The following is a 20223-nucleotide window of genomic DNA, read 5'->3' as shown; positions in this document are numbered from 1 at the left end:
ACTTGTGACAAACCATTTTACAACTCCAACCAGTCCATGAAAATTGCTCTTGCCAGATCTTTGATGTCTTAAATCTAATCAACATTTGGTTTTATCTAACCTGCTCTCTTTGCAGTGTCTGACACAACTGACAAGCTTCCTCCCTTCTAGAATTATGTTTCCATTTTTGTGGCACTAGACTCATTCCTTAAATGTTGATGCTTTCCAGAGGTCTGTCTCTGCTTCTCAAGGTTCCAGTTACCACCTAATAGTCTTCAAGTATATTTTATAACAGGCCACATATATCTACCTCTCTCACAAGGGCCTCAAACTCAACTAAAGTTTTTGGCTAACACAAAATTCCCGACACTAACCTAACTTCAGTGCATTAGTATACTAACCTAACTCCTCTCCCATCCACTTATCTCTGTGCCATCTCAACAAATGAACTACTGTTCTGCGGGTAATATGTGTAAAGCATCCGAATTCTTCCCTTCATGGCAAAATTCTATGACTTTTATTCACTCTTGGGGTTTGCCCAAATAGCTGTATTAGAGAAATAATGCTATACCCTCTCTTCCCAATGGTAACCTGCCTTCACATATTTCAAAATGTCAGTCATTTTAGGTATTATTATGATTTTAAAAACAGACTAAACATTTCTTACTACTTAAACTACAGAGTTGGGCTGGGGATGTGGCTCAAGCGGTAGTGCGCTCGCCTGGCATGCGTGCGGCCCAGGTTCGATCCTCAGCACCACATACAAAGATGTTGTGTCTGCCAAGAACTGAAAAATAAATACTAAAAAATTCTCTCTCTCTCTCTCTCTCTTAAAAAAAATAAATTTCAAATTGACTGTTTAAAAAAAAAACTACAGAGTAATACAACCTACAAAATTTTTAGAATCTTAATAGATGACTCTTTTGTAAATTTCAGGAGCATAAATACATATGCAGATATCCAATTGTTTTTTTTAAATTTCTAATGGGAGCAGGAAAACAGATACATTTAAAAAGGGAAAGTAGCCCATTAACAAAGTCACCACCATAGCTTCAATACCAAAAAAAAGAAAAAAAAAAGATACAATGTTGTAATTGTAAGCTTTTCAATGATTCAAAGTATTGGATGGAGGTAGTCATCTGACTATGCAGAGAAGAAAATGGCACATTAATGGCAGTTATTGAAAGTCAAAAAGTTGAAAAGGTAGGAAAGGAATTCCTGAGGGGACAGCTGAACAAAAGAATATCCAGGGATCAGTGAAACGAAGTATTCAACAATAAGTGATTTCCTCTCATTGGAGCAGACTGTTCCCTTGAGGCATGGTTAACTAAAGCATTTCCCAAAGTTGGAAATATGTATAGTTCACTAAGTCATTTTAATATCTACAATGTCATCTGTTACCAAGTGCAATCTTTCAAAAGTACATTGAGTTGGTGTGATTGGGAAATCAGCCAACATATACATGAACCTTACTAGGCACTGTTAAGGACCAGTGCTAGGAAAGCCATCTGTTTGATGGAAATAATATTTCTACTTCCCTAGTGATTACAGCTACCCGTGACAACTATGAAGTCCCAAGAGAAGAAAAGAAATTCTAACTGCTTCAAAACTTTAATTAATCAGATAAACTAGCCAAGAAATTAATGTTAAATGTTACACAAAGGATCTCTAAACCCCTAATATTTTTTGGCTAATTATTCCATTGGTAGTATACATCTGCTCTTCTAAAATTTGGTTATGAATCAGAAATAACTCACTGGGTATGTTTTTATATCTAAAAGTGACTGTGGATAATAACTACAATTCACAAAAATTGTTATTTTTAATGTGCATAAAAATCCTCCTGAAAACATGATCCACACAATAAAAGAACAGATGTTACTGTCACAGTTTAAATTCCTTTAACCACTAGGAAGAATGAAACTAAATTTAACAAGATTTTTTAAATTTAAAGGCTGGGAGTATATCTCAGTGGCAGAGTGCTTGACTAGCATGTGTGAGGCTCTGGATTCCATCCCCAACATTGTGAAAAATAAATTAATTAATTATAAAGTAACAACCAATAAACCTGTACATTCAACCTGTATTTTTAACATCTTCAGTACTCAATATTTTATGATCAGGAAGTATGTTAAACATTGACTTTCCAAAGAAAGTAAAATTATGATTATTTAAATATATAAAAGTAGTGAAGATATTTGCAAATATAGTATAAGATCTTCAGATATATTGACCATAATCTCAAATATTTAGTGGGTTCCCCAGTTTCTTTTTTTTCCTTTTGGCCAGGGAATCCTCATTTTTTTCATCTATTGCTACCCTACTCTTCTTGTGGGGAGGGGGGTTAGGTGGGTACCGGGAATCGAACTCAGGTGCACTGGACCACTGAGTCACATCCCAGCCCTATTTTGTATTTTATTTAGAGACAGGGTCTCACTTAGTTGTTTATTAGCACCTCGCTTTTGCTGGGGCAGGCTTTGAACCTGCAATCCTCCTGCCTCAGCCTCCCAAACCGCTGGGATTACAAACATGCACCACCTTACCCTAACCCTTTTTAAGATAAGATTTTTGTAAGATTCTTTGAAAATCTTCTAAATATTTTAATATAATAAAATAAAAGTAGTAGTATATTATAAACTATAAGTTTAAGTTATCAAATAAAGAAATATAAAAAATATTTTGACAGAACATATCACAACTCCCTTTGTTTTTGTAGTTCAACTCCAGATGTTATTTTTAGCACCTCAGAGTAAAACAACTTTAAATAATTACAGTTATTATTTGTCTCAATAACATATTAAAACTAATTTTATTTCTTTTCTTATGGTACCAGGGATTAAAATCAGAGGCTCTCAACCACAGAGCCACATCCCCAGTCCTATTATTATCATTTTATTTTGAGACAGTGTCTTGCTAAGCTGCTGAGGCTGCTTTTAAACTTGCTATCCTCCTGTCTCAACCTCTGGAGCCACTGGGAATATAGGCATGATCACCATGCCCAACTTAAAACCACTTTCTTTTTAAATAAAAGTGGATACAGGCACTGTGGCCAAAAACTATTCAAATGTATAAACTAAATATATCAAACAAAAAATACTTGGCTTCAAACCACCCAACATCTATAGTTTTACACAGTAGAAGGAGGTAAAGTGTCATCCATAAAGCTATTATAAACTATTTGATGTCAAAAATCATGTCCATAAAACATCTTAAATTTACAATTTACCTTTACACTTATCCAAATAATGTGTTTGGAGGAAAAAAATCATTAAACAGTCATGTGAAAATATTCTAAATTCCCTCAAAGTTAAAAGAGGGAAAGAGCAAAAGCTAAGATTACTAGAATACAAACACTCAGAATTGTACCACACAAATTCACTCCCCTTCAAAAAACATTCACCCATAGGGTTTCAGAAATAACAAACACAGAATTCATCCCAACTGTGACTACAATTTGTAAGCAGTCTTTCATTGCTCCATAAAGGCTCATCATTGTAAATACTCATCAGTTTTTAAGCCACATCCACAGCTGCTCTCTTAGATAGAAAAACAACAAATTTTGACATTAAAGATTTTTAAATGACATTTATGGAACAGTTTTATATAAAATAAAATTAAAAATAGTCCAGTATAACAGAAAGAATTAACAGTACTTAGACTACCAAACCATAAGAATCTTAAGTCACTCTTCATAGTAATACCTTTCATTTACATGGTGCTAGGATCATTTTCTAAGCTCCCTGCCATGCCAGAGATATCATTTATGCTTGAAAAAAAATCAAAGCAGAGATAATCACCAAATTAGTAGACAATAGATGTGTTTCACAGCCACCAGTCTATATTCTTTCCACAAACCTTTTTCCCAAAATCATACTGAAATGAAGGGGGAAAAAAAAAAAAGCTCCACACAAATCAATTCTCTACACAGTTTTACCCTCCTGCCTCAATTTATTCTCTGCCTGTACTAAGGGAGAAGTTCCTGTGCTTAGTGAGTATAGCCAGTCATGTGTTTTATGATGACTAAGAGTTAACCATGCTCAGGGGAGAGAAAAAGAAGACTGAACCCAGTAGCAGCATCAAATGCTAAATTATATATCACTACAAGATATTCATACTACAAAATGGCAATAAAATTAAAATCCAGAGATATGGGTTTGACTCTTCCACCAGCTGGCAGGTGAACTTGGTTATGTTTCTGTAAAACATCACAATACTAACTTCCTCACCAGACTATGCCAATGTCTAAATGCAACAAAAGATCTCTTGAGCTACCAAACACTACATTCGGGTAACAGAATAAACTGAAAACACATCAGGTAAATATGAATTCACACCAGGAATCTGTTAAGACCATTATAACACATCATGGTAAAAGTAGCATTTCAAATCAGAAAGAACAGAACAGAACATTCCTCACATAAATTGGCCTATATTAATTAAACAGTATTTTCTTCTACTTGCTTGGGTTTTTAAATAGCATTTCATCTATGACTGTGGGTATCAATAGGTATGGCTCCCTATTATTCTTAGTGGCCGTTTTGAAAGTGTTTCTCTTATTATTTATGTTGCTGCCCAAGATACATCCGGCAACTCTGATAATGTGAAAACTTCAGACATTTTGAAGTATAGTCTGTTTTGTACATCAATTTATTGCCCATTTTCATTTTCCTTATGAGTTATTCTTTATCCATATTTTTCTAATGAAATACATCTTATTTTGTGTAATGAACTTTTATTTTCCACATATTACCTTTTGTCAATTCTTGATATTAAATACCTTATTTTCTCTTAGCTTTTCACTTACTCAGTTTTGTTTGTTTTTGTTACATAGAAGTTTAAAAATATATTTTTTTCTTTTGCATACCAGGGATTGAATTCAGGGGACTTGGCTACTGAGCTACATCCCCAGCCCGACTTTGTATTTTATTTAGAGACAGGGTCTCACTGAGTCGCTTAGTGCCTCCTTTTGTTGAGGCTGTCTTTGAACTTGTGATTGTCCTGTCTCAGCCTCCTGAAGAGTTAATTTTTTTTTTTTAAAGACAGAGTGAGAGAGGGAGAGAGAGAGAATTTTAATATTTATTTTTTTAGTTATTGGCGGACACAACATCTTTGTTTGTATGTGGTGCTGAGGATTGAACCCAGGCCGAACACATTGCATGCCAGGCGAGCGTGCTACCGCTTGAGCCATATCCCCAGCCCAAGAGTTAAAATTTTTATGAAGTCAAATTTGTTATCTTCCTTTGATTCTGTGTTTTGGTTATAACCATTTCTCACCATAAGATTATGAAAGCATTTGTATGTATGTTCTTTTAGAAAGAAAAAAAATAAAAATATGTAGCAGAAAAAGAAAATTAACAATGACAATACTGCCAGAGTTCTGACAATATTATTTTTAAAGTTAAATAGAAGCTTGGAGTGGTGGTATGCAAATGTAATCCCAGCTACTCAAGGGACTAAGGCAAAAGAATGGAGCCCAGGAGTTCAAGACCAGCCTGAGAAGCAAGTAGTAAGACTCCAGTCTTTAAAAAACAAACAAACAAAAAAGTTAACTAAAAGGTAAATAATGTTACTTCAGATAATCTTTTGTGTTCAAAGACTAGTCTAATCAAATCTAACTTTGCACTTCTAGAAAACATAATTTACTTTTAAAGTAATCTAATAGAAAAGACTATAATCTTCTTTTCCTTAAAAACTTCTACCACACTTATATCTGGAACTGTTTTGCCACCCAGTAATTAACTTTGAAGTGTTTGAAGTGAAAGACAAACACAAGACCATCAGTATAGGGTAGGGAATCAAAGGCAAAAGCAGAAGTAAAACTGTATGGATTTAAGTTAAGTTACTAAAATACCCAACCTTCAGACTTCTGTAAAAGGAGATACCATCTCCCTCAAAATGTCAAAATGTCAGTTACCTGATCCCCTTAATACTGTTTACTAACATTTTGATATTTTTAACATTAATAGAGTGTAAGCATTTCCATTAAAAAAAATTGAGGAATATACTCCCAATTCTTTTTTTCTGTAATATAAAAATTTATTACTATTGTTTTCATCAGCAAAATTAATGATCTTGACCTCTCCTTTGTGTATAGGACCAAAAGGGAGAAATGACAACCTTAAAGTAGACTCCAGGAATGTCACCAACAGCATGACCTTTTCGACCAAATCTAGCAACCAGAAATTCACCATTTTCCTCAATAAAGTTCATGCAATCATCATTGGTACAAAAGCTGTGATTTTCTTGCCATTCTTGATCACCTGGACCCTGAAAACAAACTTCTTGATGGCAGAATTTGGCTGTTTGGCTTCAACCCCTACTTTTTCTAGCACAATTCCCTTTGCATGGGAAGTACCTCCAAAAGGGTTGGTCTTCAGGCTTGTGCCCAAATGGGCTTTCTTGTATTGTTTATCATGTCACTTCTGGTCCCTTCATTGACTATGGAGCTTCCTGGCAGTATGAAGACCTTGTCACTTGCCCATTCTGTTGATGCCGCAGGGTTGAGTGAAAGCCCAATTCTTAACAGTAATTATTCTTGCTGTAGGACTACAGTGGTTCACTTTATGTGATATTTAAATAACTTCTTAATTTCTTACGATAAACATTTCTAATTAGAAAAAAAAATCAAAATGACCATATGCAGATGAGAAAAATTTCCAGGGCTGGGGAGCAGCTTAGTAGTAGTATACTCAACTAGTATACTCAAGGTCCTGCATTTGATGGATGGAAGAAGGAAGGAAGAGAAGGAAAGAATGAAGCCAAGAGATGAAAGAAAGAGAAAGAAAAGAAAAATGGACATTCCTGAGACCCTCGGACCAATCACAGAAAAAGAAAAGAGAAAAAAAAGGAAAGAAATATCCACATGTTTAAGGCCCCTGGATTTAATCCAGGCACACAGAGAGGCAGGCAGGCAAAAGAAAAATGTCCACATCAAGACAGTTACTTCCCAGAAATAACTATGAAAAACAAAAAACTTTGCACCTACCATGTAGATGTATGTTTAAATTCTAACGTAATTTTAAAAATACTTAATTCATTATTAACTTATAATTTTCAGGAGTTACAACTAATTAACTACCTATTTAAGTAAATGACATAAATAAATCCTGTATCACATTAAATACAGCAGGGAAAGACCAAGGCAAAGAAGGCTTACTTACCAATAATCATGAAGTAACCTTCGAAAGCTACAGCTATCCATTCAAGTTGTTTTTTTTTTTTTTAAATATTATAATAGTCAATCCTCAACTCCCACTAATTCAATGCTAACCATTTAATGGCACACATTATTATAAGCTGTGAATTACAAAATAATATAACTCCCATCTTTGGAAGGCTGAAAAGGATTTAATTCATTTCCTTGACATATGTATGAGCATAGATGACAGATACAACAGATTTAATGAACTCTGTAGTCAAGGGAGTTAATATTGTCTTGATGAATACACTACAAAAATCACTGTATGTTCATCAACAAGTTCATAAGTCCATTTTACAGTATAAAATTTCAATTTGTGGCTTCTCTTCCTTGGAGATGGCCTTTCTTTTCCTCCAGAGGCTCTGGAAACAACCAACCATAATTAGTGCAAGTGGCAGAATCAAGAGGCTAGAGACACAAGAGGCAAAGACTGTCATGAGCTAAAGGCACCTAGCCAGTTCCTGAGTAGGAGTAATTAAACCAGAGTGGTGAGAAGGCATTAAAGGTGAGCAACGAGGGCAACTATGTTTCTAAAGAGGCCAGCCTGACCAGTTAAAAACAGAAGACAAAGATCATAAGCAGCAACAACTGGAAGAAAGTAAAGACAGAAAGAAGAAGTAACTCCAAGCCCAACATTTATGAAACAACAATGGCAGTAGCACTTTCCCAACCGTGCTTGGAAGCTGAAGGATTTGCATTCTTGGTCCATGCATACTGTAGCAAAAAGGGAATACAGGAAGGGGTGAGTGCATAAACGTTAAAAGGCACCAAGCAGTATAAATAGAAAAGAGTAAAAAGACCAGCATATGCCTCACCTCCTGCGCCCTGCCAAAAAACAAGGAGCTGGCTTATAAATAATCTAACCTGCCTTTGTCTATATTTAAATGTTCAGAATATATAATAACGCCTTTCCTAGCTCTGAAATTTCCTGAATCTAATGGATTTAATAATTTATATAATAATTTATATAGGATGTCATAAAGGATACTATGCTACATGTAATTCTTCAACACATAGAATATAAATCAAGAGAACAAAGGGCAGGGGGATTGGGAGTACAGAATCATACTTCAGTATCAGTACAGACCACACTTGATCATCTTTCATCTAAGAAACCAATTCCTAGTCTCCGCCTTTAAAGCAATCCACAAAGTGTTATCAACAAACAATACTGCCTAAAATCCAACCACCAGGCTTCATTTCAAGCACATTCAGAAATGAAGAATTTGGTCAACTTGCAAATTTCATTGAACTTCCCTTTAGCTTCTTTCTAGAGAACATATTCTAATACAGTTACATTTTTCTATTTTTTTAAGAGTTGGAGTTTTCAATCTAGTATAGGTTTCATACAACACTTCAAAAAGTATAGTCCACAAAAGGAATAAGAGTGACCATAATCCAGGGGGCAGGTGTCAGTTTCTAAAGTAGGAAAAAAAAAATCTATACTGAATGTCAGCCTTATCATTTAGACTAAGTGCCACCTAGTGGTAAGTGTTATACACTACCAAATCCATTCAGGTCATATTCATTTATCCTGCAAGTAGCATCTGGCAGATGGTAATTGCTCCATAATTATGCAAGTAAAACACTGGTCCTGTCCTTTTCACTGAGAGATTAAATACAGAGACAGGTAGATAATCAGTATAGATAAATTTATAGACAGTAGAACAATGTTAGGTGTTACAACAGAGATATGCAAAAATAAGTATCCAATATTTATTATTAACCTAAAATACAAAATACTGTTAAATAGGTTCTCTTAAACCTGTTCACCTCGCTCAGACTTTTCCATTTCTAATTATTACATCACCCAGGTTTCAATTAGTTGGAGGTTTTTTCCTACCTTCCTTGCTGTATCCCTCCTCCCATTTTCTCTTTTCAATTCCACACTTCAGAAAAGGAAAGAAGAATCTACTTATTGAACACCTACTACTCCTAAACTGAGCTAATAATTTTATATCCCTTATTTAATCCTAGCATCAATACTATAAAGTATTTTTCCATTTTCTAGATAAGGGGAAAAGATTTAGATTAACTGACATTCTTAATTGCCACAGACAATAATATTTGGATGACAGTACACTGATTACAAATTTCCCTATATCCCCATACCACGATGCCTCAAAAAAAGCCTTTTTTTTTTTTTTTGCCTTTCTATCCTAGGTCTATCTTTAAGACCATGTTTCTCTTATATAGTAGCCACAAATTTCAATCCATTTCCTACTATTTACATCCAAGTTCACCTCATCTAAGTCATCCAATGTCCTACCCCTTTCCTCTGCATCCCTGATTGATATTCAAATATTTAGCTTAGGACTCAAGGTCCTCCAAAAGACCTCCAAACACTTTCCAGTTTAATTTAAAATGCCAACTCTAACCATTTCTATGAACTCCCCCACACACACACCTGACACAATCATTCACACCTGTTTCCATTATCAACACTCTACATCTGTCACGGCACTTACAATAATTTCCCTTAAATATTAATTATCCATATACTTTCCACTAAGTCATATACCAAATCACACATATTCATCTGTACAGGGCAGGCACAAAGCAGTTTTATACCTAATAAGACTATAATATATGTTGTTATTAAAACAATATATTTATTATGTATTTTATTTATTGGATTTATTACATATTATCATATATGCCACTAAAGCATGGTCATAATCATTCCCTTGAATCTTGGGACAACCTTGAATGTTTTTGCTTATTCCAGTTGGTGTAATTAGGAACTTTGTACAGAATTATATAATATTTTTGCATGAAAAATTTTCTCACACTCAAACCAGAAATATTATTTGAAAAGGTATGCTTGCAAAATAAGGAAAGATCTTAATAGGTTTTCAGTTTTCAGAAAAAAAAAAAAGAAACAAATACTTTTGTTTCAATGATGCAAACTAGTCTAAAATTAGTATGTTCTATAGCATATCAGGTTATACCCCAAAATAAGTTGTTCATAATAATTAAATACCCTACACACTGGTTCTATAGTTCATACGGCAATACTGAACTTCTATAATGCTTTACCACATTTATAAAAGTTTTATAGAATGACAAACACTTTTGCTGGTTATATAAACTTTTTATGAGAAACTACTCTTACACTTATTATTATCATCTAATTAACAGTGTACATTCGCTCTACAATCAAGTTAAGATTTCAATACAGAAAAGAAACTTGGGGAGAGGAATTAAAAAGCAACAGTCAACTTGATTTTCTAGTGCATTTCATCTCTTATCCCTCAGCTGTGGCACTTTCATTGCAAGGCTTTTGCAACTTAGAATGCCAAAGAAGCAACTTTCTTTTTTTTTTCCCCTTGGTAAAGTTAAGAGAGTGTAAATATTTCCAAGACTACCATGACCTTCACCAATCTGACTGAAAAGCTGTCATGCTTATTTCCATGCACTTCGTCAACAAAACAAACTTACACAAATATTTATACACACAGGTAATTACTATAACTTACACTACCGCCGATGTATGCCCCTCCCCCATGCCCTTAAGTAAGTTTGATATGTTGGAGAAGTGCACTGGGATATCATTTCAGCCCCTGAAGCAAAAGCAGACCTAATGAGGCATAAGCAACACCATGATGCTGTGCCAGGCCTAAGAGGCCTCCAGAACTATGATCATGGTAAGTGTCTGAGAGATGGTAGCAGCTGGGCATTCAACATTCCTACATTTTTATGGCTGTCCAAGCAGAGAAAAGAGCTGTAAGAAGTAGACCCCAAAAAGTTGGGGGTGACTCAATGACAACATCTGTGGTAAAGCAGTAATTTACCAAATATGTCTGTTTAAAATGCCAAAGCACATATTTCCAAGGTTGCGGTCCTCTGTACTAAATACAATGCTGCTTTTCTAAAACATGACCCACAAACCACAGGCTGCAGTATAAAAAAGTCCATCTTGAACCCTGCCCATGAAAGGGTACCAGAAGAAACTGTTATGATAATTAATATATCTGTATAAAGTGCTTTATGATTTATAAATCACACCTACCACACCTGTTTTATTTGACCTTTCTAATTATAACTGCACATACTTTACCTGACATAATAGTCACAATGTGCCTGGTACATAAATACAATCTGTCCACACAACCTGAGTCTTCCTCTAGATCATAAATTTCTTAAGTGATTTTATGACATGGATCCCCAAAAATGCTGTCTGTAGTGCCCTAAGGTTTATGCATCTAGAAGTACTTAAAACACTTTTTTAAACATGAAATCTTTTGAGAAATATTTGACAGTCAACCACATAATAAGCAAAATGTGAAAGTTAAGCTTGCCTGTTTTGTACATACAATAAAATGTAGCATTCTAATAAAATTTTGCCTGGCACAGTGGTACATGTCTGTAATCCCAGCTGCTGAGGAGGCTAAGGCAGGAGGATAGAGTTCAAAATCAGCCTTAGCAAAAGCAAGGTGCTAAGCAACTCAAGTGAGACCCTGTCTCTAAATAAAAAATACAAAATAGTGATGGGGATTTAGCTTAGTGGCCGAGTGCCCCTGAGATCAATCCCTGGTAATCCCCCCATCAAAAAAAGTACTTTTTAAGGATTGGCTAGCTTCACTTAGCATAATCTGCTCTAATGCCATCCATTTCCCTCCAAATTCTATGACTCCTTTGATATAAGGGGAGTAACCAAGGACAGGGTAGGGACGAAGAGCTTGAGAAGAAGATTAACATTAAATAGGGATGAGAGGTGGGAGGGAAAGGGAGTGAGAAGGGAAATCGCATGGAAATGGAAGGTGATCCTCAGGGTTATACAAAATTACATATAAGAGGAAAGGAGGGGTAAGAGAAGAATAATACAAGTGGAAGAAATGATTTACAGTAGAGGGGGTAGAGAGAGAAAAGGGGAGGGGAGGGGAGTGGAGGGGAGGGGGGATAGTAGAGAATAGGATAGACAGCAGAATACATCAGACACTAGAATGGCAATATGTAAATCAATGGAAGTGTAACTGATGTGATACAGTAATCTGTATACGGGGTAAAATTGGGAGTTCATAACCCACCTGAATCAAACTGTGAAATATGATATATTAAAAACTATGTAATGTTTTGAACGACCAACAATTAAAAAAAATTATAACTCAAAAAAAAAAAAAAAGTACTTTTCCCCAAGAGCCTTACTATAACTTTCTCAGGTGCAATGACACTATCTATGGCTGAAAATTATACCTCCAGGTATTTCAGGAATTTTTCCTTTACATAATCAAAATTAAATACAAAACACCTATAAGTAGATATATCTCAAATTCTGCCTATATAATCATATTTTCTTTGAAGTCCTATCATGTGCTGGCACTTTTCTAAGAATACATAAATGATTAAGAAAAAAAATGGTATATGCCACCAAGTAATGAACAGCATTTGAATATGATAATTACAATTTAATAAGACATTTCCAAAGAATTACACCAGTCCTTTAATAACACACAGCAGGAACACCATACCTAGTCTCTTGGATCTGTATAGAATATCCTGATCTTACTGTTGAATAATAACCTAGTAAAGACCAGTACTTTTGATAAATCCTTATGCATTAAAGTTCTGGGCCTATATAGAGAACTCCAAATTCTTAAATATGAATAAAAGAAAGAGAAAAAGGCAAACAATTTAGCTGAAGATGTCAACAAAATACATTCCGAGGAACCTATAAGCCATGCCAGCAAACATTTTTATATGCACTTACTATGTACCAAGAATTTTACTAAATGTTTTCATGCATTATCTAATTTAATCTTCAAAACAACTCTTTAAATTAGGAATAATTATCCTGCAAGTGACGAAAGAGGTAAAGATAGGATAATTTGACAATGCTATTGAGGTTTGAAGAGGCAGAGACAAATGAAATCAGAGCAGATTAAATCCTAAATATAAGCTCAAAACTCTCCATTCTGTTGCCTCTTTTAAATGACGGCTGCTAGGGGGAGCCATTGAAAGGTTTTTAAACTAAAGAGTGGAGTGATCAGATTTGTTCTACAGAAACAAATGTTCTGCAGCCATGTGTAAGATGGAAAATGGGTGTGGATCTAGAAGCAGAAAGAGGCTGTCTATACATCTGCTATAATCCAGGTGAGATATGACAAGAGCATGAACTATGGTAGTGAAGTAAAGGTTTAATGAGACATGAAACCAAAATCCTGGCCTGGGGAACTAGATGACAATCAATCCAATATCACCACCAGAAATACAGAAGCAATAGGCTTCATTCCTTCAGTAAATATCTACAGTGTCCTCCAAAAACCACTTTCCTATAACAAAGTATCAAGTCTGAAATTATAGTTCTGGTGACTAGAAAATATTTTTGAGAACAAATGACAAATATAATATATAATACTAAGACACATGCAAAATTTGTCATTACTATTAACAGGCGAAAACATTTCATGCTATCTTTTTAAAATATTACTACAGGCAGGAAAAAAAAATCAACAGAAGGCATCCCATAATTTTATAATGTATTATTACATTTGAGTTTGATAGATCTTTAGTCTCTTACAAAACACAACGACCACTCTGTAATTTGTTTTGCTTGTCCACACTCTCCCTTAAATTGGGGGAGGGGGCAGAGTATCTGTTTCATTACCCAAACTAAAATACATATTTGGACTTTTTTTTTAATCCTACTATCATTGCTGTAACTTGCCAAGAATTTAGTTCATAACCTCCTACTTGACTTCCTATAAAATATGACCTACTTCACATTAGCTTATTTCAGTAACAATTCGTAGACGTTAACCACACCTTTCATCCGAGGATGCGCTCTATAAATCTTAAGGCACAGCAATCCTGTGCAGATGTGGCAAGTTATTACAATCCCCATTTTACTACAGAGTTAGGAAACTGGCCCAGGGGAAGTAAAATAACTTGGAAATAATCACAAAGCCAGATGCCAAAAATAACAACTTTTAGTCAATCCATGAGAAAATACTGCCCCTAGTTGAAATAACATGGAATTTAGTATTAGGAAGAAGCAAAATGCAAAATAATGCTTTAAAGCCAAGTCTTAATTCTAAAAATGACTGAACACCAGAATTAAGATCTATAAGAACTTTCAAACAAAGTCATCTTTTCTGAATGCTTTACTCATCCAAGATTCCAAAGAAAGATTACTTAATCAATTACATCTGCCAAGAGTGGCTTCCCCCCACAAAAAAAAAAAATTTATCTTACCCATTTAAAAGACATTGGTAAACATCTGTTGGTAACAAGAAGTAACTTTTTAACAAACTTTTAAAAATTTAATGCCTAGAAACATATATTAGAACAGATCTGAACATACTGCAAATGAGCCTGATATTATCTTCTAAAAATATACTCCTTGCAGTCTCATTGTAATATTTACAGATAATAATTCAAAGTTTTGATAGTCAATATTTGAAATGAAAGTTTCCCAAACATAACTTATCCTATATATTTCCATATATGTTGCTGTTTGACATAAATTAAAGGCATTGTTTTATTTGGTTATGACATAAAATTCTTAACAGTATTTAGAAACTACACAACTCAAACTGTAAAAGTGACTTTATGATAACTATGTAATCATTCTTAGATGCACAAATCAGAGCAAAATATTTTCTATTATTACATAGTATTTATACTTTATTTACAGTCAGAACCAGTATGCTCATGATTTTATCTTCAAAAGATTACATACTAAGAACAAGCAGAGAGACAATAGTTATTGATAAAAATAATTCATGAACTGAGATTGCAAATTCTCACAAACACCTCAGGTATCAATCATGAAAGTATGGTTTTCCTTCAATCAGAAGTCAACCTATTAATTCTAATCACTGTCTTAACAAACAACAACAATAACAAAAGCTTTCCACTGTGCCAGGATTCCTTTTAGCAGATCTTGCATATCCTCTATCAGGACCACTTTGTGTGGAACCTCAGTGCATAAATCAAATGACATTCCAAAAGATTTTACCAGTAATGTATCTTCTAAAAGTAGTGATCAACTAGTAGAAAAAAATAATAATCCTGGTAAACCTAATACTTTTTATTCCTAGCACAAGAATAATTCAGGCCACTTATTTACAATACACCACACCCCCACAGATATAATCCCAAGCTTTTAACATTATTGTAACAATAAGAGCTGAGAACAACTTAATACTCCTTTAACATCAGGAACTGCCTTTAAGATAACCTCACTTAAAGCTATTACTTCTATATCTTTTGAGTACATGTGATTAACATATTCCACAAAGATTCTAACAGCAGTATTCATCAACCAGAAACTGCACTCTTCAGCGTTTAATCCCAATGATGGGACAGAAGATGCAAAAAGCACAAATTGTAAACAATAACTGCAAATTACAACGATTGTAAAATGTGAACTCTCATGATTAAGAAAAAGCAAATCATTTTTATCAAGTTTCCAAGCAGGACAACTCGCTTTATGAAGCAAGAGTTATTGGCAAAATAAACTGTACAACTAGATTCTGGAAAATGCTCAAATTGTCCACCCCAACATTCACAAGGTTTTAATACTGAAATTCGCTCAATTCCTATTTACATACCAAATGAATTTCCATCATGGATATCTGAAACTATTCTCAAACATCGGTAGGATAGAGGCGGGGTGGGGGGGAGCAGAGAGCCACCTTTCGCCTACTTCTATTCGTTCTGCAATACCCGGCCACCCAGCAGCAGGTAAACCAGATGCAAAGCTACGACAGCTGCCCTTGGCCAACGCCATCAGAAACACCAAGGGGCAGAGAGGCGGGGGATAACCATCAAGAGACTAGATCTTTTTCCAGGGCTACTGTTTCCAAGCACAACCACGAACCCAAAGAGATGGCAATGAAAACCGGAATCTCCTTAACCACCACCCCCTCCCCGAGGGGGGTACATATAGCCCCGAGAGAAAGGGGTGCAGAGGAGAGGAGGGGGCGGTGGAAGAAACTAAGTATCCCCAAGCATCCTTCAGACTCACAAAACAACAAGCCCTAGAGTCTGTCCGCACTTAGAAGCACCAGATGGAGTCCCCGGGGCTGAGACAGTTCAGCAGACAAACACGGTAGGCAGCGGACAAATCACACGAAGATGGGAGGCTAAGGGGGGTACTGGGAAAATAAGCCACTATATGAGGGAGACAAAGCCTCTGGGGGTGATCCCAGGCCAAAGAGAAAGGTGAGAGGGGAGACACACGAGAAAGACAAAGAAAAATAAAAACAGGAATCTGGTGCCTGGGCTGTGGCAGGTCACTGGGCCACCAAGAAGAGAGGAACACAACAAAGGGGCACAGGAGGAAGGACAGCGGAGGGAAAGAGATGGAGAAGGGATGCGGGGCGCGGCGGGGCAGACAAAGCGCCCAAGGCAGCGAAACAAAGGGCCGGGGGTAGAGAGTCGCGGGGGGACAGCGCGGAAAGACAAAGCGCCCGGGGCCCGGGGCACCGGAGGGGCGAGGAGGCGACGACCGCCGCGAGGAACAAAGCTGCGCGGGGCCCCGAGGCAGGGCCCGCGGGCGGCGGTGCGGGAGGCGCGCGGCGGGCACGGCGCCCGCGGGCCCCGCGCGCCCGGCGGCACTCACGCCCGCACCCCCCGGCCTCGCCGCCGCCGCCGCCGCCCGCCCTCACGCGCCGGAGCCCGAGCCACGGCGGCGCAGAGCGGGCAGCGCACAGCCACACGCCGCCGCGCTCGGCACACGCGTCGCCACTCCCGCGGCCCCCGGCGTCCAGGCGCGCCGCGGCCCTCTAACCCGCCGCCCTCCACGGGCTGCCAGACGCCTGCAACTTTCCCGGTTCCCAGCGCTCGGTTCCCCCAGACTTACCCTGTCACAACAGGCGCCATCTTCCACAAACTCTCGCCAAAACTCCAACCCTCGCGAGATTCCCCCTGACGCCTTCCCAGGTCCCTCTCCCCCGCCCCTTCCCTCTTTCCTCACTCCTTGATTCCACCCAGCCCCCGCGCTCCTTTTCCCCTAGCAGCCGCCGCGAAGAGCCAGACGCCTCGCGCCGCCCGCGGAGTAGGGGATCCTGCTCTCTGCCTTCCTTGGAAACCTACCCAAGCGATGGAGCATGCGCAGGCGGCTCCTCCGCAGGCGAGCCCTCCGTGTGGTCCATGGGGAGCGCTCCGGTTATCCGGGTTTTGGGACGCGCCCTCAGGGACGTACGTGGAGACTGAGGAAAACCGGAGGGGATTACTACGGGGACAGGGAATGGAAGGGTCAGGAGGCGGGGCCGAGGGGTAGGGAGGAGGGGTCCTGGGAAAATGTGCCGCATTTCACAGGCCTAGATGAAACACCTCCTCAAGTGGGTGTTTTCCTTGTGGCTTCCCGCTCACTCTGGATTCCCAGCCCTTTTCATTCATTCAGACGTCCGTTGGACATCTCCTTTATACTAATCTCAGCGATAGATGCAGGAGCTATAAGACTGGGGCTCAGAAGAGTGACATACCAGGAACTACCTTCATTCATTCGACCCCCATGCAACTGGGGAGACGGGCATGATTACAAAGTGGTCCAACCCTTCCAGAGCTCTGTAGATGGGAAACTTTTGCAATTGAGCTCTGTCGCCTTCGCTCCTTCTTCTTGGGTGCAAAATGTCAGCCGGAGGCCTCTGGCAAAAGTACCCCTAACGTCCACCTCACAGACACACACCAGATTGCTGAGTAGCTATTTCCAGAAGTGAAACCTGAGCTGGAATTGAAAGCCACGCTCTGTCACCCTTGAATCAGACCTGCTTAAAGCTCCTGATGAACGGAGCAGAGAGATGAGCTGCCTGCAGTGGGAGCCTCTCTAGGAGCACATCGGAGCCTCCAGCTGCCTGTGAGCCCAGGAGTTTATGGAGATGCACAGAAGACGGATGCTCTCGTGGGCCTCACGCAGCCGAGGACACTGCATGCAGCCCGAAACTTTCTTCAGGCGGCCTAAGTCCGAAAGCCCCAGCAAACGAGGCCGGCTAGGCATTTAATGGCAAGGTGCAGGGCCGGAACCCCGCCCCTTATCCCCCCTACCTGCAGCACCTGGTTTCCCCCTCCCTCGCCCTTTTCTTTCCTAGAGATTCCCAGATTGAGCACGGCCTCCAACAGGGAGCCCCAAAACCCGGAGAACTGGAATCCGCAGCCTGAAATCTGCTGAAGGCGCTGCAGGATTGGCGCGGCACGCGCAAACGACAATGCGCATGTGCCTAATGCGGGCAGTCCAGTCTCACGCTACACCGCCTTCCTACCGCCTTCCACTACTCCGCTCAGACACAACATAGGCCGTGGGAAATTTTCTAAGCCTCGCGAGAACGTGCCCCCCTGTTGCCTATGCTTTCGCGTCAAATCTCGCGGAGCCCAGGCTGGACAGGTGTCTTAAGCAGCTCCAGGCGCTGTTCGTGCCGCGCGTGCCCGGGCGGCGGGCGCTGCCGGGGTGGGAAGGGAGCGGCTTGCTGCGGAGGCGGGGCGAGTGGGCGCGTGGCCGGGAGCAAGGGGCGGGGGACGGAGGCCCGAGGTCTAGCGCACAAACACACACACTCCCTGGGAGACTTGATGGAAAAAAATGGGTGGGTGGGGGAGCCTGGAGATTAGGAACTTCCCCAGAAGCGGAGAGTGAGAGGTTATGTTCTAGGGCTGCAGGAGCCCCAGCCCAGACTCCCGGGAGGTTTCCTGTCGCCCTCCACGAGCCTGGTACTTTCCTGAAACGTGTTAGACGTCGCGCCCCCAGCCTCCAGGAGCTGACAGACAGCCCCCAAGTGTCGGGTTTGAGTCATGCCTCTGAGTCACCTAGTCTGGCCACCACTTCACTTGCTTTAAAACAAGTTCATATTCCTTTAGCAAATGTTCTTCTTTAGCAGTGCATGGTTTTCTGATCTTCCTGCTGGCCGTGGTGTAAATGGGGGGGGGGGGGCGCAGAAAATCTGATCCAGCACTCTCACATTGTTGCCTGGTATAAAAAGGACACTAATTTTTTCTTTCTTTCCTTCAGTTTCTTCCTAGCCTTATAAAGTAATCACTATGTTCTTTTTTTGTCCCACTAATGTGGCTTAAAGTAATGGTTTTGCTTTCCTTCCCCTTTCCATGCTTTTGTTGTAGTGGTTGTAATAAACAGCCCCGTTTTAGGAATCATTAAGTTCTTTAGTGACTATCGTTTTAAGTGCATCACTTCTTTTTGGATAATGTCTAATGAGTTCCCGATTACATTCTCCAGTCAGCTGCTTTTCAGATTGACCTGGTGTGGTTTCCAACCAGCCTAGCCTGGCATTGTTCAGGAACTAGTGCTTTGCTGATATCAGGGATCTGCAAATATAGAATTGAATTTAATTTTTATATTTGGAACACTGAATCCTCTAATAGAGGCCCGAGTTCTGCTGATTATATAGTGGCAGGGAAATCAAATTTTTTAGTTGTTTTCAAGGTTTTCTGTGTATTTGTATTTGACTATTTCTTTTGATTATATACTTGGCACAGAAAGAGGAAATGTAACAACATTTAATACAATATATCATTGCAAGTTTGATTTGGAAAAGAAGAGCTCAAGAAAGGACAGTATCCTTGGATACATTCCTTGAAACCTTCATCCAAAAAGGCATTTCAGCCATGATCTAGGACAGGCCATGATCTGATTTGGAACCAAGGCCACCTGAGAGTCCCAGAAAACTCAGAAAGCCATTGTAACCACAAATCTAATCGTAACACCTCACCTTCACCCTGAAACAGTTCCACTCACAACCTTTCCCCATCTCAATAAATGGCAACTCCTTCCTTCCACTTCAGCTAAGAATCCTGGAGACATTCTTGCTTGTCTCTCACACCTGAAATCCAATCATGCAGGAAAACATGCTGTTTGCATGTATTAATCCATTTTCTGTTACTATAACAAAATGCCTACTTGACTCTAGTAAGGACTTAATGGCAAATGTTGTCAAAATGGTAAGAACACATGGGTAACAGAGATCACTTGCATGGGGTGAGAGAAAACCAGAGACTGGAAAGGAACTTAGTCTTCTTCACTTTTTCTTCTTTTTTAAACCCAGGTGCACTTTACTACTGAGCTATATCCCCAGCCCTTTTTATTTTTTATGTTG

The 20223-nt window shown here is 38.9% G+C and overlaps 1 protein-coding gene across 2 annotated transcripts in view; it reads right to left on the bottom strand.

The window, feature by feature from the left end:
* Nucleotides 1-17843, bottom strand: part of Rbpj (recombination signal binding protein for immunoglobulin kappa J region) — a 95114-nt gene extending 77271 nt beyond the window's left edge. Inside the window, exon 1 of one of the 2 annotated variants that reach the window (XM_021722041.3) lies at nucleotides 17219-17843. In XM_021722041.3, the coding sequence (XP_021577716.2) occupies nucleotides 17219-17436 (218 nt within the window). In that variant the 5' untranslated portion in view covers nucleotides 17437-17843. Of the gene's footprint in view, nucleotides 1-16985 lie in introns of both variants that reach the window. The other variant, XM_005318909.3, reaches the window with a different exon arrangement.
* Nucleotides 17844-20223: the final 2380 nt, after the last annotated feature.

This window comes from Ictidomys tridecemlineatus, chromosome 9 (genome assembly GCF_052094955.1).
Source record: "Ictidomys tridecemlineatus isolate mIctTri1 chromosome 9, mIctTri1.hap1, whole genome shotgun sequence".
NCBI lineage: Eukaryota > Metazoa > Chordata > Mammalia > Rodentia > Sciuridae > Ictidomys > Ictidomys tridecemlineatus.
Note: the sequence above shows the minus strand (reverse complement) of the source record. Positions and strands in the feature narration are given on the sequence as shown.